Raw genomic sequence first — 16,764 nt, forward strand, 5'->3', positions numbered from 1 at the left:
AGAGTATGTGTATGGTGGTGTAGAAGCAGTGTATTTCAACTTTCTTTTCCATTCTTGTTATGAAATCAAGTGTAAGTTGGGAATCCTTAACTAATTTTAAAGCCCTGGAGATTTAAAGAACCTGAAAATGTACAGCATAGTGTGTGTACCTTTATTATCATAGAACTGTTTTGGTCATCTTTAATGTAACACCAGGGTACAAGGAAAAGAAACAATATGGAAAGGGTCACTGCCAGCGCTTACAAGGCAGAGTTACTGTTACGCGGTGCTGTACACTGTTATTCCTTTCCTGATGTCTGAGCATACTTGAGATCAGATCCTAATTTATTTCTCTTGGCAACTTAGAAAACAAGCACAGACTTGCATTTCAGTTTTTGTCAGTTCTTATTGTACTCTTTATTAATTTGAAAGTAATCATTTTTCTATCACTTCTAAGAAATCTGTAGATTGTTTTATTGTTTATTTTAGGCCTCATAGTGATTTCTTTAAAATCAGTGGTAGTCAAGTTACTTTGTTTGAGATCCAAAACTGGATCTCTAGCACATGGCTCTACTTCAAGCTATTTATATTTGCTATTTTGAATGAAAATACCAGCATATTTTCATTTCTGAATCATTATTTGTTCCTTAGTCCATTTTAAATGCTCACACTGATGGCTGGAGGCAAAGAAACTCTGAGAATCACCAATCCTAGATAATAAGAATTCAGGTCACTTGCCAGAATACTCCTGCTGATCATTCTGTGTGAAAATAAAAGATATTTTCAAATGGTTTCCATTTTACAGTTAAAAATAAATACAAATGGTTTTTGGCTGAGAAGAACAGTTGTAAATTAATTCAGAACATACATTGGTTTTTTGTTTGTTTTATAACTACATTTACATATAACCAGCAATGCATTATAGAAAATAATATGATCCTATTCACCTTGTTGTAATGAAACTGGAAACAAAATAGGATTATGAAGGTAACTATTTTCAGTTAATCATTCTAGATAGTTTCTTTTTGTAGAGCTGGATTTAAATCTGAAGACTTTGATATAATTACTTTTTAAAAAATGTATTTTAACCAACTAGCATCTGAAATCTGTAATAGGTGTAAAAGGTAACTCCTGAATATATGTAACACCCATGTAAATATAACAAACAATCTCTGCTGTGCATCAGGGATGGGTTTAACGAGCAGGTAATGCTGCAGTTAGTCTTTTTGTTCTTGTTGTTCATTTGTTTGCTTTATTTTTTTAAATAAAGAACCATAGGCAACAAAAATCATGTTACAACAGAGATCAGTAACTAATGTTTCCTTGAAAAATCAACTTTATAGAGTCTTAAGTCAATAATAGAGTTAATATGCTAGGAGTCACTTATGACACAAATTTAGATTAGTTTCTACATTCCCAGGCCTTTTTTTTGGATTATAAACCTATTTAAACATGTTCATTTTGGTTCTGATTGAACATAAATCTTCTGTGTCTTGAGGCCCTTTTGAGGACCTTATGTTTTCAGAGCCCCTGAGAAGTTTGAGTAACTAAGTCTTATAAAATTTAGGTACTAATTCTATTACATTAATATTTTGATTTGTATTTTATTTCTAAGTTGTGTTGTGTTACTTTTTTTTTTCTTTAGAATGAAAAGCACCATGAGATATGCTTGAAAGAGCTGGAGAACAGCCTACAAAAGTCAGAAAACAAGAACCAGAGCATCCAGAGTTATGTGCAGTTTTTGAAAACCTCATACATAACAATGTTTGGCTGAATCCTTTAACTTCATTAATTTTAATAATAAAGAAACTTTACAAGATTTGGCTGTAACTCTTGTTAGAGTCAATGCTATTGAGGCCTCAGAATTTTGCTGGATTGAACTATATTAGTTTAGTTTGTTCTAGGAAAACTTCTGCTATGGATCTGGAAACATGGGTCAATTATTGTATATCCTACTGGTTGATTACATTCAGAAGATTTAGTTGGTATTACTGATAGAAATAATTGTATTATTCATGGAACAGAAAAGAAAAGGCAGTCTGTGTGGTAGTAGTGAAATGTGTGTAAGTGTAGGGTATGCACACAGAGTTGTGAATTAGTCTGTGAATTTACCATGTGTTAGGTCTTGTGCTATAAATTCTCGTGTGTCCTTTTAGTCCATGGTAAATGCCAGCTTATCATAAATTACTGTTCAGTCTCAATGGGGGAAGAGAACACACAGGGACTGGCCGTATAATAATTTGCATATCTTTGTTGTTAATAATTATATATTAATTATCAGTCATTATCCATCTGTTTCTGTACAGATCTAGCTGCCCAAGGTGATGACACACATTCTGTTAAGACAAGCAGGAATTTAGAAATAATTAGGTTCTCTCCCTTTCTTTCTCCTGTAACTTAGCACCATGTGTAATGTGTAGTGTAGTACACAATACTGCGCTGTGTGAAAGGCTTGCAGCCACCAGGCTGTTCCATCCAGCCTTGTTCCCTACATGCCACCATCCCATTATGAAAAGGAGTACATCTATCTTTTACAAATATAATTAGAAAAGTTTTTTAAATACAAATATAATTTAAGCTCTGAATGTGTTGAAATACCCTTTCATGTTGACACAGCTTCATTAAGACAATTAAGGGTTTCCATTTTTGAGTACAAAGCTACCATTCCCTGAGGTAAGACTTACTTATGCCTCAGGTTAAATGTGTAAATATTCAGTTGATACAGGACTAATACAGAAAAAAAAACCAATTCTTATTTAGAAAGTAGCTGTTTACAGGCTTATAGAACTGTGATATGTTTTCTTTTTCAGAATAGTACATTCAGATAAGTTAAATATATGTAATTTAGAGTGCATATTTAAATAATATTTCTGGACTGGAAACAGGTTGGTGCACACTCTGTTATGCATAGTATTTTATTGTTATTTATGTGTAGAATGTTGATGCTCTTTTTTCATTATTTTGCAAATGCTCATCCATCCTAACAAATACTGATATGTGATAATTATCTGCTCATGTGTACATTTTGGATAGAAGTCCATGAACGGCTTTTAAAAGGTTGTCCTGAAAAATTGCATGCTTTTCACTGATTAAATGATACAAAGACGTACAGTAACTTGATTTCAGCCTATCTATTGCTACTCAGGAAATAAGATCTTTTCTTTTTTCCCTTGCGTCATTTGCCAGAAACCGATCTGAAGTTACTAAAGTTGTTGACAGCTTCAGGTACCTCTTTATCTGTGAATGTCCTGAACAAGTTTGTATATGGCAAGTTCTAGATGCATATAATATGCATACTGCTTGTTACTAATTGTTGCATATCTTTGGACTGTAAGTGGCTCATACTCATCTACTTCTGAATTGAGACAGAAAAATTCAGCTCTGTGTGAATTAACCTGTGTAGACCTTGGATGTTTTTGAAGCCTCTAAATCAATCAGGTACTTGGTTCTAGATGATAATAGGCATCAGGAGCCACTCTGTGCTGCAGAATTGTTAAGATGCAAAATGTTATTAATGTATTTTGGAGAAAAGATTCATTTAATCAGAGAAGAACAGCGTATTTTACGTCATAGAAGACAGCATTAGAGAAGAAACTTGTCCAAAAAGAGATGAGAATAACCAACATAATTGAGCTTAGCTATTCCGAAGGAATCATAGGGAATATTTGTCAGTGTAAAGATCAGCTGGCATGTATACAAGGCATGTATTGAATATCAGACATTCCTAAATTCTGATCTGTACAACACTCTTCCTGTGGTGCACAAGTGGGTTATTCACGTGATGCTGAATCCTTTAACCAAGTCTTCAGCTGCTGTGTAGCCAAAAAAAAAAAAAAAAAAAAAAAAAGAAAAAGTGCACCTATGTCAATTGGCTGTGGTTCACTTTGAGCCTAAGGGATATTTTAAGTCTGAGTACAGGAGATAATTTTGGTGTTTATTGGAGACAAAATTAAGTCAATTCTGCCATGATGGTGATCACAACTGGCCCATACAACAAAGTAGCCTGGACAAACAAATAAGCTTAGACAAGATCAATTTAGTATGCTTGGAAAATAGCAGCTGAGTTGGAAAAATATGGGGTTAATAGTGACATTGCATGTTCATAATAGACATTTGTAATGTTATGTGGCCAATTTAGTTTTAGATTGCAAGTAGAGGAACCATGTATTAAGAATTAATACAAAATATAGTTTACTTGTGCCTGCAATACTATATCCAAGTATGTGTACTTAATCTCTAGAAAGAGCAATTGGACGGAATCGTGACAGCACATAATACAGTCTTTGCATTTCCCTGTAATACTATTTTGGAAAATGAGACAACTCATCCCCCTTAATATGACTTTTTATTATTATTTTATTATTGCTTCCAAATGACTGACAACCTTGCCAGCTCTGCCAGTTCTGTAATGCTGAGCCATACCGATGTGTGTTCTCTAGTAAGCTGACTGACAACACCGAAAGAAAATAGTCCCTGCCCCAAATCAGTGACTGCAAGAAATAGTTTTTTTTAAAATACTGCCACCAAAAACATATGCATCTGCATCTTTAGTATATAATCATTTTTACTTTTTTTGCTTTGTTCTACTTCATATGCCACTGTGCTATAGGTTATGTTTTTTAACTTCTAACTCAGTTGATTTTATCTTTTTTAAGTATTTTTTGTATGAATTTTCATTGGTATTTTTCTAATCTGGTTAGTGACAAAATTTGCCATCCGGTCATGTCATTCAAGTCAACTTCAGTTTTATTTAACGTGTTGTCCTTTGGTTGTATTTGGCACTAGAAAAACGCTCCGCAAGTCAGTTTATTCTGTAAGCAATTTATTAAATGTTTTATACTTTTCAGACAGTAAATTAAACTTGGATAATGCTTTTTTTTTTTTTTCTCCTGGTTTCCAATTTATTAATATTACTGCTGTTGTTTCTTTCTTAAGCTAAAAAGGGAGAAACCCACCATGGATTTTCAACCGTGCAGCAATGTCTTGAGACGTAGCTTTATGAATGTCCTACAAGAGATATGAATCACTCTTTAACTTCAAATTTTCTAGTTATGTTTTGTTTAGAGTATGCCTATATTTATCATCATAGTATCAGAACAATTCAATTTATCTATTTGTAAAGACTTATTTTGGAGATTTGACAAACATCTTTTTTTTCTTGAGAGCTCATCTATTTTTCATTTATGTCAGTTTGCCTGGAAAAGGTACTACCACTTTTTTACAATCCTGGTCTTGCTTATTTCATTACACCATCTCATAGCACTACTCCTGAGCTATTCAGAATAGTCTAAAGAGGGAATGAGACATGGGGTCAAAATACTTAGTGCAGTTCTAGTTTTACTTTTTTTAAATGTAGTTTAGAATCAAATATTTTAAACTATGATATTTCTTATCAGTGCTTTGCTTACTATTGTATATGTTTCCTAACACGACAGATTTCCGTGTTATGAAAAGCAAAGTACTTTGAGGATGCAAAGTTCACTTTCTGGCTAGTGAATTTTCTTATTCAAACAGCGTTTGGGAGCTTTAATTAAGATAAATTGCAAGCATGTACAGTCCTGAAATGGGCAGACTTTAAATGGTTGTGCTGAACTCCCAACTCCTGCAATTCTTTATCGGAGATAAAATGGAGGGTAACACATCAGTGCCTCATTGCTGTTTTTGAGAAAGAAAGGATTTGAAGCAGAAGATCATTATCTTATCATATGCTTTTGATTTGTTAATGTATGGGAACACAGAATTTAAAGCAGAAGTCTTTGGGCTACTTGGGGCCCTACCCCCCTTTAATCCTATCTGCCAAATAGCTCATTACAAATGGCTTAAGGTTGATAGAAGAACTTTATCTGTTTCCTATCTATGGCACAAAAACTGCTATAAATCCTGTTGTAAGATGGACTCCTTCCAGCAGGAGAACAGAAACTCAGCTATTTCTCTCTGGATACCTGCCTCCTTGAGGAGTTCCTGTGCAGAAGTTGTAGCGATCACTGGATGATCAGTAGCTCCGTGTGGACAACTCATCAGTATGGAGTGATAGGTCGCTGGCACAAAACATCTTTTGAATAGTCCTTTTATCTGACTGATGGTGAATAAAATCAACACTCGGGTTTTTGAGAACAATAAATAAATAAATAAGTAGGGACTGTTAATGTGCAGCTCCAAGCATCTGCTGTTAGAACCATGTCCAACACCCTGCCTTGGAAAGGAGCGAGGTTAGACCTTTTGTGACAAAATCGCTTTGTTGGTGTCTTCCTATAGGAAAAGTGACCCAGCCTCCTCTGCTGACAAGCTGTTTGCAGCGCAACATCTGTGTACAACCCCTACTCTGCTGGGAGGCTTGGAGCTGGCCAGCACAAACAGCGATCAAAGCAGGGCCCCATAGGAAAGGGTTGTGCTAGGGCATGAAGTGGACATAGTGATTTCTTGCAGATTTCTCTTTGCTTTTGTTGAAAAGCTTCCTGCAGATTGTTTTAAGGCTGATATAGGCCACGCATGTTAAGGCAAGAGGAGTGAGAATATTATGATGATGTTAACTGAGGGGGAATTCAAGCAGTCAAAACCATGAATTTACTGTAGTCACACAGGTCACCCTGATGTGCATTTGGGTTCAGTGTATTTTCTTGTGAACTCGTGGTTGAACACTGAACGCTGTCACTCTGCGATACAGTTTCCAAATATTTGAAGGTAGAGCATGTTATGTATTGCCATGCCCATCTATCTGCACCTTTCACTCCGAATGCCTGATGTAAAGCTATTTGCTTTCAACCTTTTGCAGCTACAAACAGTCCAAGCAAGCAATAGGTAAATCATTCCCCGCGCCAGAGAAAGTTAGTGTCTTTAAAACTCTGCATTAAGATCAATAGTATTTCTTCTTTTTTGGAAGTAACTGGTGTATAAACAGGCCTTTTTGGTTTGGGTGTTTGACAGAACAGATCAAATATGTGATTACCGTATCATATTACTTTTATAGCTGATTAATTCACTTCACTGAAAAGTGATAGAAAAAAGGATGGTTTTATGCATAGAGACTCTGCTGCCATCTTGCCTCCCTATTATGGCAGAATAAATACGGCATTTTTTTGTTTGTAAAATTGTACCTTCCAATTTATTAACAAGATAAATATTTCATATGCTACTATTCCTTTTGGTAGTACCACCAAAAATTGAAACCAAGCCTTATTGGTTAAGCTTTCTGTGGTTTTCAACCAATTCAATCTTTCAAAAATCTTTGATAACATCTAATTTCTAGAACAGCTGTTACACATCCAGCAACCACCTCCAGATCTCCCATCACCATTTCAGCATGCTAGGCCCTTGTTCATTATCACCGTGACCACATTCCTATTCTTAGTAAAGTTTCTTCTTTGCAGCGTAGCAGCATACTCTGCTGTGGCAGCAATCCACTTACTAATTTACAACTCCACCCACTAAATGCCGCTGTGAATTATAAACTACCAAAGCAAACCATATATTTTTAACAGCCTCAATTTTACCATCACGCCTGCTTATAAAAGTCGAAGATGTTTTTGAAGTGCAAAAATGCTAAGTTGGCATTTCAGACTATTCTCAGACCATTGGCTGTTCTTCCACAGTAAGGCTTTCTCCTCCTCTCCCCACTTGAGAAGGTCAGTACACTAACATGTTGCAAAACGCGTACTGTTCCATGCCAGCATTTCATTATTTTCTAGAGGAAAAATACCTTAAGAAATCTGAAGAAAGGCCCCCGAGCTAGAAGTTTCAAATCTTTGTGCAAATCCTTTGCCAGAGCACAGGCAAACTTTCCTGATTCTGTCCTGGGCTCCATTTCCATTTTGTTTCTGAACTTCTTACCACGCAGCAGCGTATTAGGTCCTGTGTTTTCTCAATCACATAAAATGTGGTAAGGACATGAAGAGCTGTTTACCTGCAGCTGTTTAGTTAGTTAATTTGTTTTAAATTTGGTTGTGTACTAACAGAGAGGACGTTTGAACTTAGGTGGAATATGCTGTAGCAAATTTTGTGCAGCCTGGTCGTTGTTTATGGGTACTTTGCATGAGGCACGCCAGTAGCCCCTCTGAGATAGAAGCTAACCTTTTTTTTCTTACAGATTACTTTGTGACAAACCATATGCTTCATGGTTTATCATATTTTGATATTCAAGACGATGATATACTTAAAGCATAAAATCTACCTCATGTTGGAAGTACCCTATCAAAGCTGTAAAGTATATTAAGTCATAATTATTGCAGTCATATTTTCTTAAAAGTTTTGAGGCTGTGTAATTGTTTAAAAAACAGCAAGTACAGAAAGCATGTCACATTAGGGTTTAAATAGCCTGTTTTTCTTCTACTCTTGGTACTCATTGCCTGCCCAAAATGTAGACTGCTCTAACTTTGTAAAACAGTGAAATGACTGACAATATTGACTGACAAATGGAGTCATAATAAAATTTCAGAACCAGCTCAGCAAGGCTAAAGGGTCAAATCTTTCTCTAGAATATGCTTGAAAAACAAAGTAATACTACTGGGAAAGTTTGCTTGGAGGCCTGGTTGAGGACTGTTAGAAGCAGGCAAAGTGGTCGAGGATTAATGATTTTTCTTTTCTCCAGTGGCTTTTGCCTCCATCTTTTTACGAAACCCCAGAGCTTGAGTATGCAAAAGCAAGGAGTTGGCTCTGGATGAAGTTTGGCAGGATCAGAAGATCCTGGAATTAGCACTCTGTAGGTGGCAGCCTGGCACTAGAGGGTTGATAGAAACAATCAAGAAAGAGAGGATTGTCTTTAAGTATCATAAAATTGCTTTTCTCTTGATTGAAATGAAAGCTGAATGATATGGTATATCTTGCAATAATTTTAATCCCAGCTATGTGAAAAAACAAACAAGCAAACAGTTTATTTCCATTTAAAATAATTTTCCAACTCTTGTTAAATCTTATTTTACTAAGATTATGGTTTAGGAGAAATTTTACACAGCTATTTCTGAAGAGATAGAATCCTATAGTTTCTCTACAGAGAAAAAATATAGGAGTTTGAATTCTAAAAATGGAGAGTTCAAATATTGCTCTGACATCTACTGATGACATTCCAAACCTCGGTAGTTCGATGCAGTTATACTCGAGCACTGACCTATTCTATCAGGCATGTGTGACTTGGAAATTGACATTTAAATTCTTCTTTACATACTTGTATTTCATGGGAGTTTTCCCCAGCTAGAAGCATTCAGAGGTGGTAGCTCTGCTGATTTCTCTTTCATTGTGCACATATAATAATGGAGGGGAAATGTGGTTGTCTTCTAATGACATGTTTCTAGTAGACCCATCATCCCAAGATCTGAAATAAATCCCAGAGACAGAAATGAAAACTTCATGCTGTTGTTTTGCAGAAGACATCATTTGCATCCTACTAGGTAGTGCCTGTTGATAGCACTCTTGGCATGGTTTCCCTACTGAACTTCACATGCTTCAGCGATGCTTACATTCCGGATTCTGTTCGGGGAACTGGGAACAGTGGTACAAAGTGCAGTTCCTGATTTTTGGTAAAATACTGCTTGCCAGGATTCAGCTCTTCTGGCTTCCTTTAGCAAGCCAGCATCTGGAAACAGGATAGATTTATGATTTTTGTACAGGTCTTGTTTCTTTCTAGCAGTCTAATAATTTCTCCGTTCTTGGCATCATACTCAGCGCTGAATGGTAGACATCAAAAATTCCTGTTCCCTTCTGTCTTCTCACTATATTTAATAAACTAAAATTCTGTGTAAAAACAGGAACTTTTCTCCATCCAGTTTGGCCTCCTTTTGAGCACTTTTCAGCATTACATAACAGAAACATAGTGGCCCGCCCTGTGAAGGTGTCTTTTGTGAAGTTACTTTATTTTAAAACAAAGTGCAAAACCTTCAAGTACCCAAGCACCCAATTTTTCAGGAGCCCTCAAAGCATCCTTACTGTCTGTGTCTTTTGTCAGATGCACACTCCTTGATCTAACCACAGCAGTTTCTAAAGGACACCTTGCTTCTCCTTTCTTTGAGCAACAGTAAAACCGTTTAAACTTTTTTTTTCTGACAGAAACAACAACAAAAAAGTATAATTTTCTAGAACCTATAGAGGAAATTTGCTTTACATCCTGTTATTTACATTAGTTGTGCAGGTTTCAGAAACTGTGGATGATGTACTTCCCAGAGCTTATACAATTCTACAGTAAAGACTGTTTTGAAAAGCCATTTCCACCCCCCTCCCTCCCGGCACATTTCAGTGACAGCAGTAATTTGGCCAATTAAGTGCTGGAAACAAGAAAATCATGCCCAAAAGACCTCAGCGTGAACTCAGAAATTATCCTCTGTGGCTAATTATTTCTGTTTGCCTCTAGCGCAAGCAGCCCAAACCCTAAAGGAAGACAATAGCAGAAACTGTTTAGCAGAAACTGCTCTCCCCGATTCATTCTCTATTAATCTCCTTACTTATTCAGGACCATCCTAAATTTCTGGCTAAATTTTTGGCTACCACTTTTGTTTTAAAGTCTTACAGTTATTAGTCTTATATAGGGAAAAAGCATATTTTTCTTGTAACTATTACCTCTTGGGTAACTATTGCTTTATAATAGTGAACCTCATACTGCATGTCAGGCTTCACTTCCTAAAGCATGAAAAGATTAATCTGAGAGCAGTGCACTTGGATAAAGTATTAAGAGGTTTGTACAAGGTTGCCACATTTGATTCCAGATTTTGGTGATTTGACTTTGGTTGGGGATGATGCAAATGGAGTACTTCCAGCAAGAGATCATAGCGAAGGCTCATACACACTTGCAAAGTTGTGTGAAAGAACATATGGATTACAGAAATCCTTCCAAGGCAAATCTGGGATGGCCAGTTTTAGGGACAATGTCTCAATGTCTGACTGTGCAGTCAGGTTGCTCTTAGAATGAGATTATTTCTTTGATGATAGATGAGGCCTCTGATGGGTCATATGATACGTGATCAGGCTTCCTGAATTATCTTACTGTTGTATGTGTTTGATTAACCATTCAGAAGCTCGCGTTCTTGAATGTAAAAATTTGGAATTAATTATCCTTGTTTAACATTTATCACACTGGAACAGATTAATCATCCTTTGAACTATATTGTTTCCATACTGATATATTACTCGAGATTAACAGAGTTATCAAAATTTTATTAACTAAAAATCCATAGGCTATGAAAAAAGGCTTTCTGGGTGTGTGCCAGTCTTAGAGATTTTCTTAAAATCAATGAACTGCTCTGTTTATTCTGCTTCTACAATGGCTTTTGATGGTATTCTGTTTGCTACTTGAAGGTGCTCCTAATTGCTGCTGGCAGAGGGCATGTCTCCAGGTACAGAGATGAAGGCACACATGATGGAGATTCAGTCCTGTTTGTATGAGAAATGTGCAGATGTGCAACACACAGGCTTACAATGGGTTTTGTGAGCAAAGTGAGAGTGTGAATGTTTGTGGCTGCAGCAATTATGCCCTCATTTCAAAATATGTTCCTTTTGTCTGGAATATCCTTTATTCCTAGTTAAAATGAAATAATACCCTCATACAGCAATATCTTAGAACTGCTTGGTTTTGTTCTTCTTCTTCCCCTTCCTTCCTTCTTTAAAGATAAAATTTGCGTACAGTTTCCTGGGGAAAAAAGCTCATAAATTTGTGAGCTTCAGTATCTCTACTTGGAAGTTGTACACAGCTTTTTCCATGCAACTTCAGGCATGCTTTTGTTCTTAGTTGAGAAGAAATAAAGGTCACTGTCCTTGGGGGTGTTTAAGGAAAGGCTGGACGTGGTGCTCAGGGACATAGTTTAGTGGGTGATATTGGTGGTAGGGGGATGTTTGAAGCAGATGATCTTGGACGTCTTTTCCAGCCTTTATGATTCTATGAAAGGCAAAAAAAAAAAAAAAAAGTTTTAATTCAGACAATGTGTTACATTCCATTGAGCAACTTCTGCTCTTACACTTAGCATCTCCCTAATACATTATTTGCTATTCTAGATCTAATAGTACTTGTTAGAGCCAACAGCAGTGGTTCTATTAAAAATCTATAGGAATTTCTCCAGTGACAAGAACAAGGCCAGGACCTTGTCATATACTTTCCTACTCAGTGTACATGAAGTAAACGTCTATTCAGAACTATAGAGAACTGTGGACTGTTTCAACCTGGCCATAAAAAAGCACGGTACTATTTTAGGTGGTGATCCTGTTCCAGGTCCTTAGCTTGCCCTCTTGAAAATATCTCTATTAAGTGCTCACAGAGTCTAGCCCATAGGAGAAAAATAACTTCCACACAATTGACCACTTAAATCTGTCAAATGTGAGAAATTATTTTACACAACATATTTTAACTTTAGAATTTGGCAATTTCAGTGACATATTGCACCACAAATCATGTTTCTTAAATATGTCCATAATGATGTAAAATTCACAGCATAACACACCTGGTAACCATCTGACAGTGTCAAGGCATTTGATTTTAATTTTAGACCTCTTATTCCACTGTGTAAAACTTAGCATTACCATCATCTTATTTAATGTGCATATGTGCTGGCAAATGCAAAATTTATATTTTGAACTGCACACCTGTTTGTGGGTGACTATTGACTGTGACCATATTTTTGAGATTAGAAACAACAGACTTCGTGTGCATATGAACGCCTCTCAGAAGAACATATTGCTGACAGCTGCTTTATTCACTAGGTACTAAAACATTAAAAGAAGCTATATTTAGATTCCTTTAGATACATATTCAGGGGTTTTGTAATTCTTAGTATAACCTTAATCTCTGCAAAACCAAATGATAACTTGGGGTTGACTCTCTGGAGCATCTCCTCAAGAAAGGATGTAGAATAGCCTTTGAATTTTACTGATCTCATTAACTAAAACCTTCTTCTTAATTAACGCATTGATAATATAAAAGAAAGGAGATAATGAATGAGCTTGGTAAAATTAGATGAAAATTTGATTTACACTTTGAACAGCAAAACTTTACGTATAGCACCAAAGGAATTCCAGACTCACGGCGAATGCCCTGGTAGAAATTACTTCTTTGTTGTTCTACCTTATTTTTCCTGAATACTCACTGTACATTGGACTTTGCTCATTTGCCTCAATTTGCTTTGAAAAGTTTGCTTTCTCCAGTAGCACTTACCATCTTCATCAAGAGCTATAAGGTTTATGGAACTACCTACGGAATGTGGTACCTCCTAACATTAATCTGAGTTGAATAGTTTCCGGCTTTTGTAAACTCCAGTTCAACTCATCCTAGAATAACAAATCACTTTGAATAGACAATTTCCTTCTCTTCTTTACAGCTGAGCTCTTGTGCGTTGCTGCAGCCAACTATTTGGGCAGTTAACAACCTGTATATGCATGTACATCTACCAGATTTTTACTTCATCTTAACATTATTATGTTTAACGAATATTCACATTCAAATTTAGTGTTGTATTTAAGACTTGCTAAGTTCAAATTGCGTGCCTCTACCTTGATGTTTTACAGCCCAACTGGTTTTGAATTATTCCAACAAGTTTTAAGGTAAATATTTTGGGAAACAGGCGTTATATGGGAAAATATTTTTACTATTATTAACTTTATTGTTTATAGAGAGATTTTGTTCAGAGTGACGCTGTCCCAATCCCATGGGAAAGCACAGCAAAACACAGTTTCTACACTGGCTTACGACTGGAGCAGTAAAAGGGAGAGAGCATGATCAGATCATTTCCATTGTGTTTAATTTCCATAGTCCATATTACAGAAATTGTGGGGGGGAAAGAAGTTAAGGGACTGCCAAATCCGTTGCTGACCTGTGTAAAACTTGGAGCTATCTTTAAAATGTACCATTAGTCATCCAGAATTAGAAATCCAGTAGGAAAGTATAGCAGAAAGACTAGGAATGAAACTCTAAATCTGCTTCTTCCAGATTCGTTGTTCTTAGGGAAATACTAGCACGTGCAGAGTCATTTTAGATGTGTTAATAGCATATGTTCATAGTAGGAATAATGAAAAAAAAACAACTTTGCCACGGACATATGACAGCAAAATACCTCAGAAAGGAAATTATTTGATTCAGTTTTAGGAAAGCATTTATTATGTCTTCAGTCTGCATAATTTTCATTTTTCTGTGCAATGTAAGGGTTTACAACATGGTGATACTGAGAATATTATATTTTGGTGGCTTATGCAGGAATATTCTTAGTAGTACTGCAGTACTGCTAGCGCTGGAAATAGGAAAGGAAATTAAATGAAGCATGGTATTATTTCTGTCGTTTATCTGTATGAACTCTCAGATCAGTTTGATTCTGTTCAAATGGCTAAATAGTTGCCTTCCTGTGGGTATCATGATAAAATTCTCTAGGCTGCTGTATCATAGTATCCAATGAAATGAACTACAGTACCAAATTATCAGTAGTTTGTGATAATAGTGGTATAAAAAATGATCATAACTGAGTGCTCTTGTCATGAAGGTGTGTAAATGAGCTTTCTAAATACATTCTTTGTTGTGGAGAGTTTGGAAGCTGTAATGTCCACAGAAAATTCTCAGAGAAGATGGATGAAAGCTTGGTTATTTTCCATTCTGCATATAGACTGTGTATCAACACCCTTTCTAAAGTAAGTTAAAGCTGATGCAGGCTAGATGTGATTTTTGTCATCTTCATTTATAGCAAAGGTTAAAAAAAATGCTTACTTGATAACAAGAGGTTCTTGTAGACTTCCTTTACCCATCATATGCAGTTACATGTACTTACATATGTATGTCCAGAGACCATTCACGTTTCCCAACACAAAACAAAGAATGTATTGGTGTGAAAAAAATCCTCCCAAGAAGTCCAGAAAATACAAACATATTAAGCAGTTCCCAGAGAATTTGTAGGCTCTCCATTTATGATTATTATTGAAAGCAAGTGCTCACATGAGAGCATGTCATAGTCTTAAAAGCTTCTGCATGTTTCCTGCTCCGAGCCTCGTAGGTGTTTGCAGCAGTGCTTGGTACTGACTGCTGTGCAGGGGCTGCACAGGCTTTGCCATGCCTAGCATGACTGGGAACGCAGAGAAGCAGAATTTCAGGAACCTGTGAAACTTCAGTGTCAAAAAGTGAGGGACATGGACACTGTCAGCATCCGCAGGACCAGGTGGCACCTCGGCAGAGGTTGTCAGGCCCGAAATCTAGTCCAAGTTTCTGAACTTTGTCTCAGCAGCTGCCTCCTGCCCCTGAGGTACTATATGGGCAGAGAGCTTGTGCAAGACTATGTCATCCAGCAAAGGCAAGGGCTATTCTGGGAGGGTGGTAAGTGCAAGAAGCAGAATTTGCTCAGCAGTTGAAATAGTGATGCCTGATAATGATATCTGTGTTCACACATGCATTTTAATACTTTATTTTTAACACAGCAGCATGTACTATGTAATGCCATGTGTGGATTTTCTATTTTACAGTAATTTTAATACAACCAAGAGGGTCATCCTGATGGCAGTGTGTGAGAAAAACATTGTTGTCTGCTCTTCCTCTGATAGGGTTTTGCTATAGGGAGTGATTGGGGGCATCCGTTACTGCAGGGCAAGGAAGTTAAAGGAAGCAGGAGAAGTTGCTCAGCAGTGTGCGACCAGCCTCCATGCTTTTCCAAACTGAGCCCTGAATTCAGTGTGCAGTCCCATGGACGTGTTTTCCTTTGAAAGCTACAGGAGTGTGTGTCAGAAACATAAGGGTTGAATTAGCTTTCTTTTTCTCTTTCTAGTGGGTAACACCACAAGAGAAAATAAATGTGATCAAACCATATCGAATGGGAACAATTAAATACATTCAGCTTATTAATCACAAAGAGAGATTCCAACATTAGGGGCCATCTCAGCATTTCTTTTTTTTTTTTTTTTTTTTAGAGACAAACAAAGTGAAGCAGATCCTAAGTCAGAGGGAAGAAAAAAAAACTGAAGAGGAGCCTGAAGTACTGGGAGAATTTTCTGCAAGTCCGAGTTGCATTAGAGCAGGCAAATGCCTGCAATCACATTTGTTCAACTTTCAGGAAAAGTTCTCACAACATGTGACCGGGAGTTAATTAGAGGAGAAATATGGTGATTAGAGACCTAAAACATGAAGTAGACCCGGAAGCAGTCTGACCGGTGGAGCAGCAGGCCCTGGGCAGTGAGGGCTGCTCACATCTGGCTGTCCTGGAGCCCTGCTGTGCACAAGCGGCCTTGTCTCCTGTCAGCTTCTGCAGAGGTGTTTGGCTGGAAATGTGATCGGGCATGGGCTCCTGCTGCTCAGAGCCTTCATCCCCTGCCCATCAGGCTGAATGGACAGGTAGGTCCCTGTCTGGAAACTGGCCCTGGCGCCCATGCTGTGGCTGTGCTGTGGGTGCAGGTCCCCGAGCACCACAGGGCCGCAGGGAGGTGATGGCGTGTAGGCTGCGACCAGCAGGCCTGCAGCCAAACCAGGCACCCATACCTGGCCTATGGGGAAAATTGTTTCCCTCTAATCTCCACCATAAAATCATGTCTCGAGTTAAGTGGTCAAAATGGAGCTTTTACTGTTCTAGCTTTCCACCTGTGAACAACCTTTCTCTAAACTATAAACACATCCTTGGTCCTTCGGAAACCAGTGCTGGGAACAGTTGCGTATGAGATGCACAATGTCCCCGGTGTCTTGCTTCTTATTTTGTTTCTAGCACCTCATGGTAAGTTGTTGATTCTTATTCCCACAGGTAGTAATGATGCTCCTACATAAGCCTAAACTTTTCTGTGATTATGTATGATTACCATACTTGCAGATTTTATTCATGGATGGGCTTTTCCAGAACTTATCATAACCAATAACTCTAT

The 16,764-nt window shown here is 37.2% G+C and overlaps 1 protein-coding gene across 1 annotated transcript in view; it reads left to right on the top strand.

Moving 5' to 3' along the window:
- ODF2L (outer dense fiber of sperm tails 2 like) overlaps positions 1 to 16,764 on the top strand; it is a 60,602-nt gene that overhangs the window by 25,445 nt on the left and 18,393 nt on the right. Inside the window, exon 19 of the mRNA XM_083847179.1 lies at positions 1,625 to 16,619. Coding sequence (XP_083703305.1) covers positions 1,625 to 1,753 — 129 coding nt within the window. The 3' untranslated portion in view covers positions 1,754 to 16,619. The remainder of the gene's footprint in view (positions 1 to 1,624; positions 16,620 to 16,764) is intronic.

This window comes from Anser anser (genome assembly GCF_964211835.1).
Source record: "Anser anser genome assembly, chromosome: 8".
Taxonomy (NCBI): Eukaryota; Metazoa; Chordata; class Aves; order Anseriformes; family Anatidae; genus Anser; species Anser anser.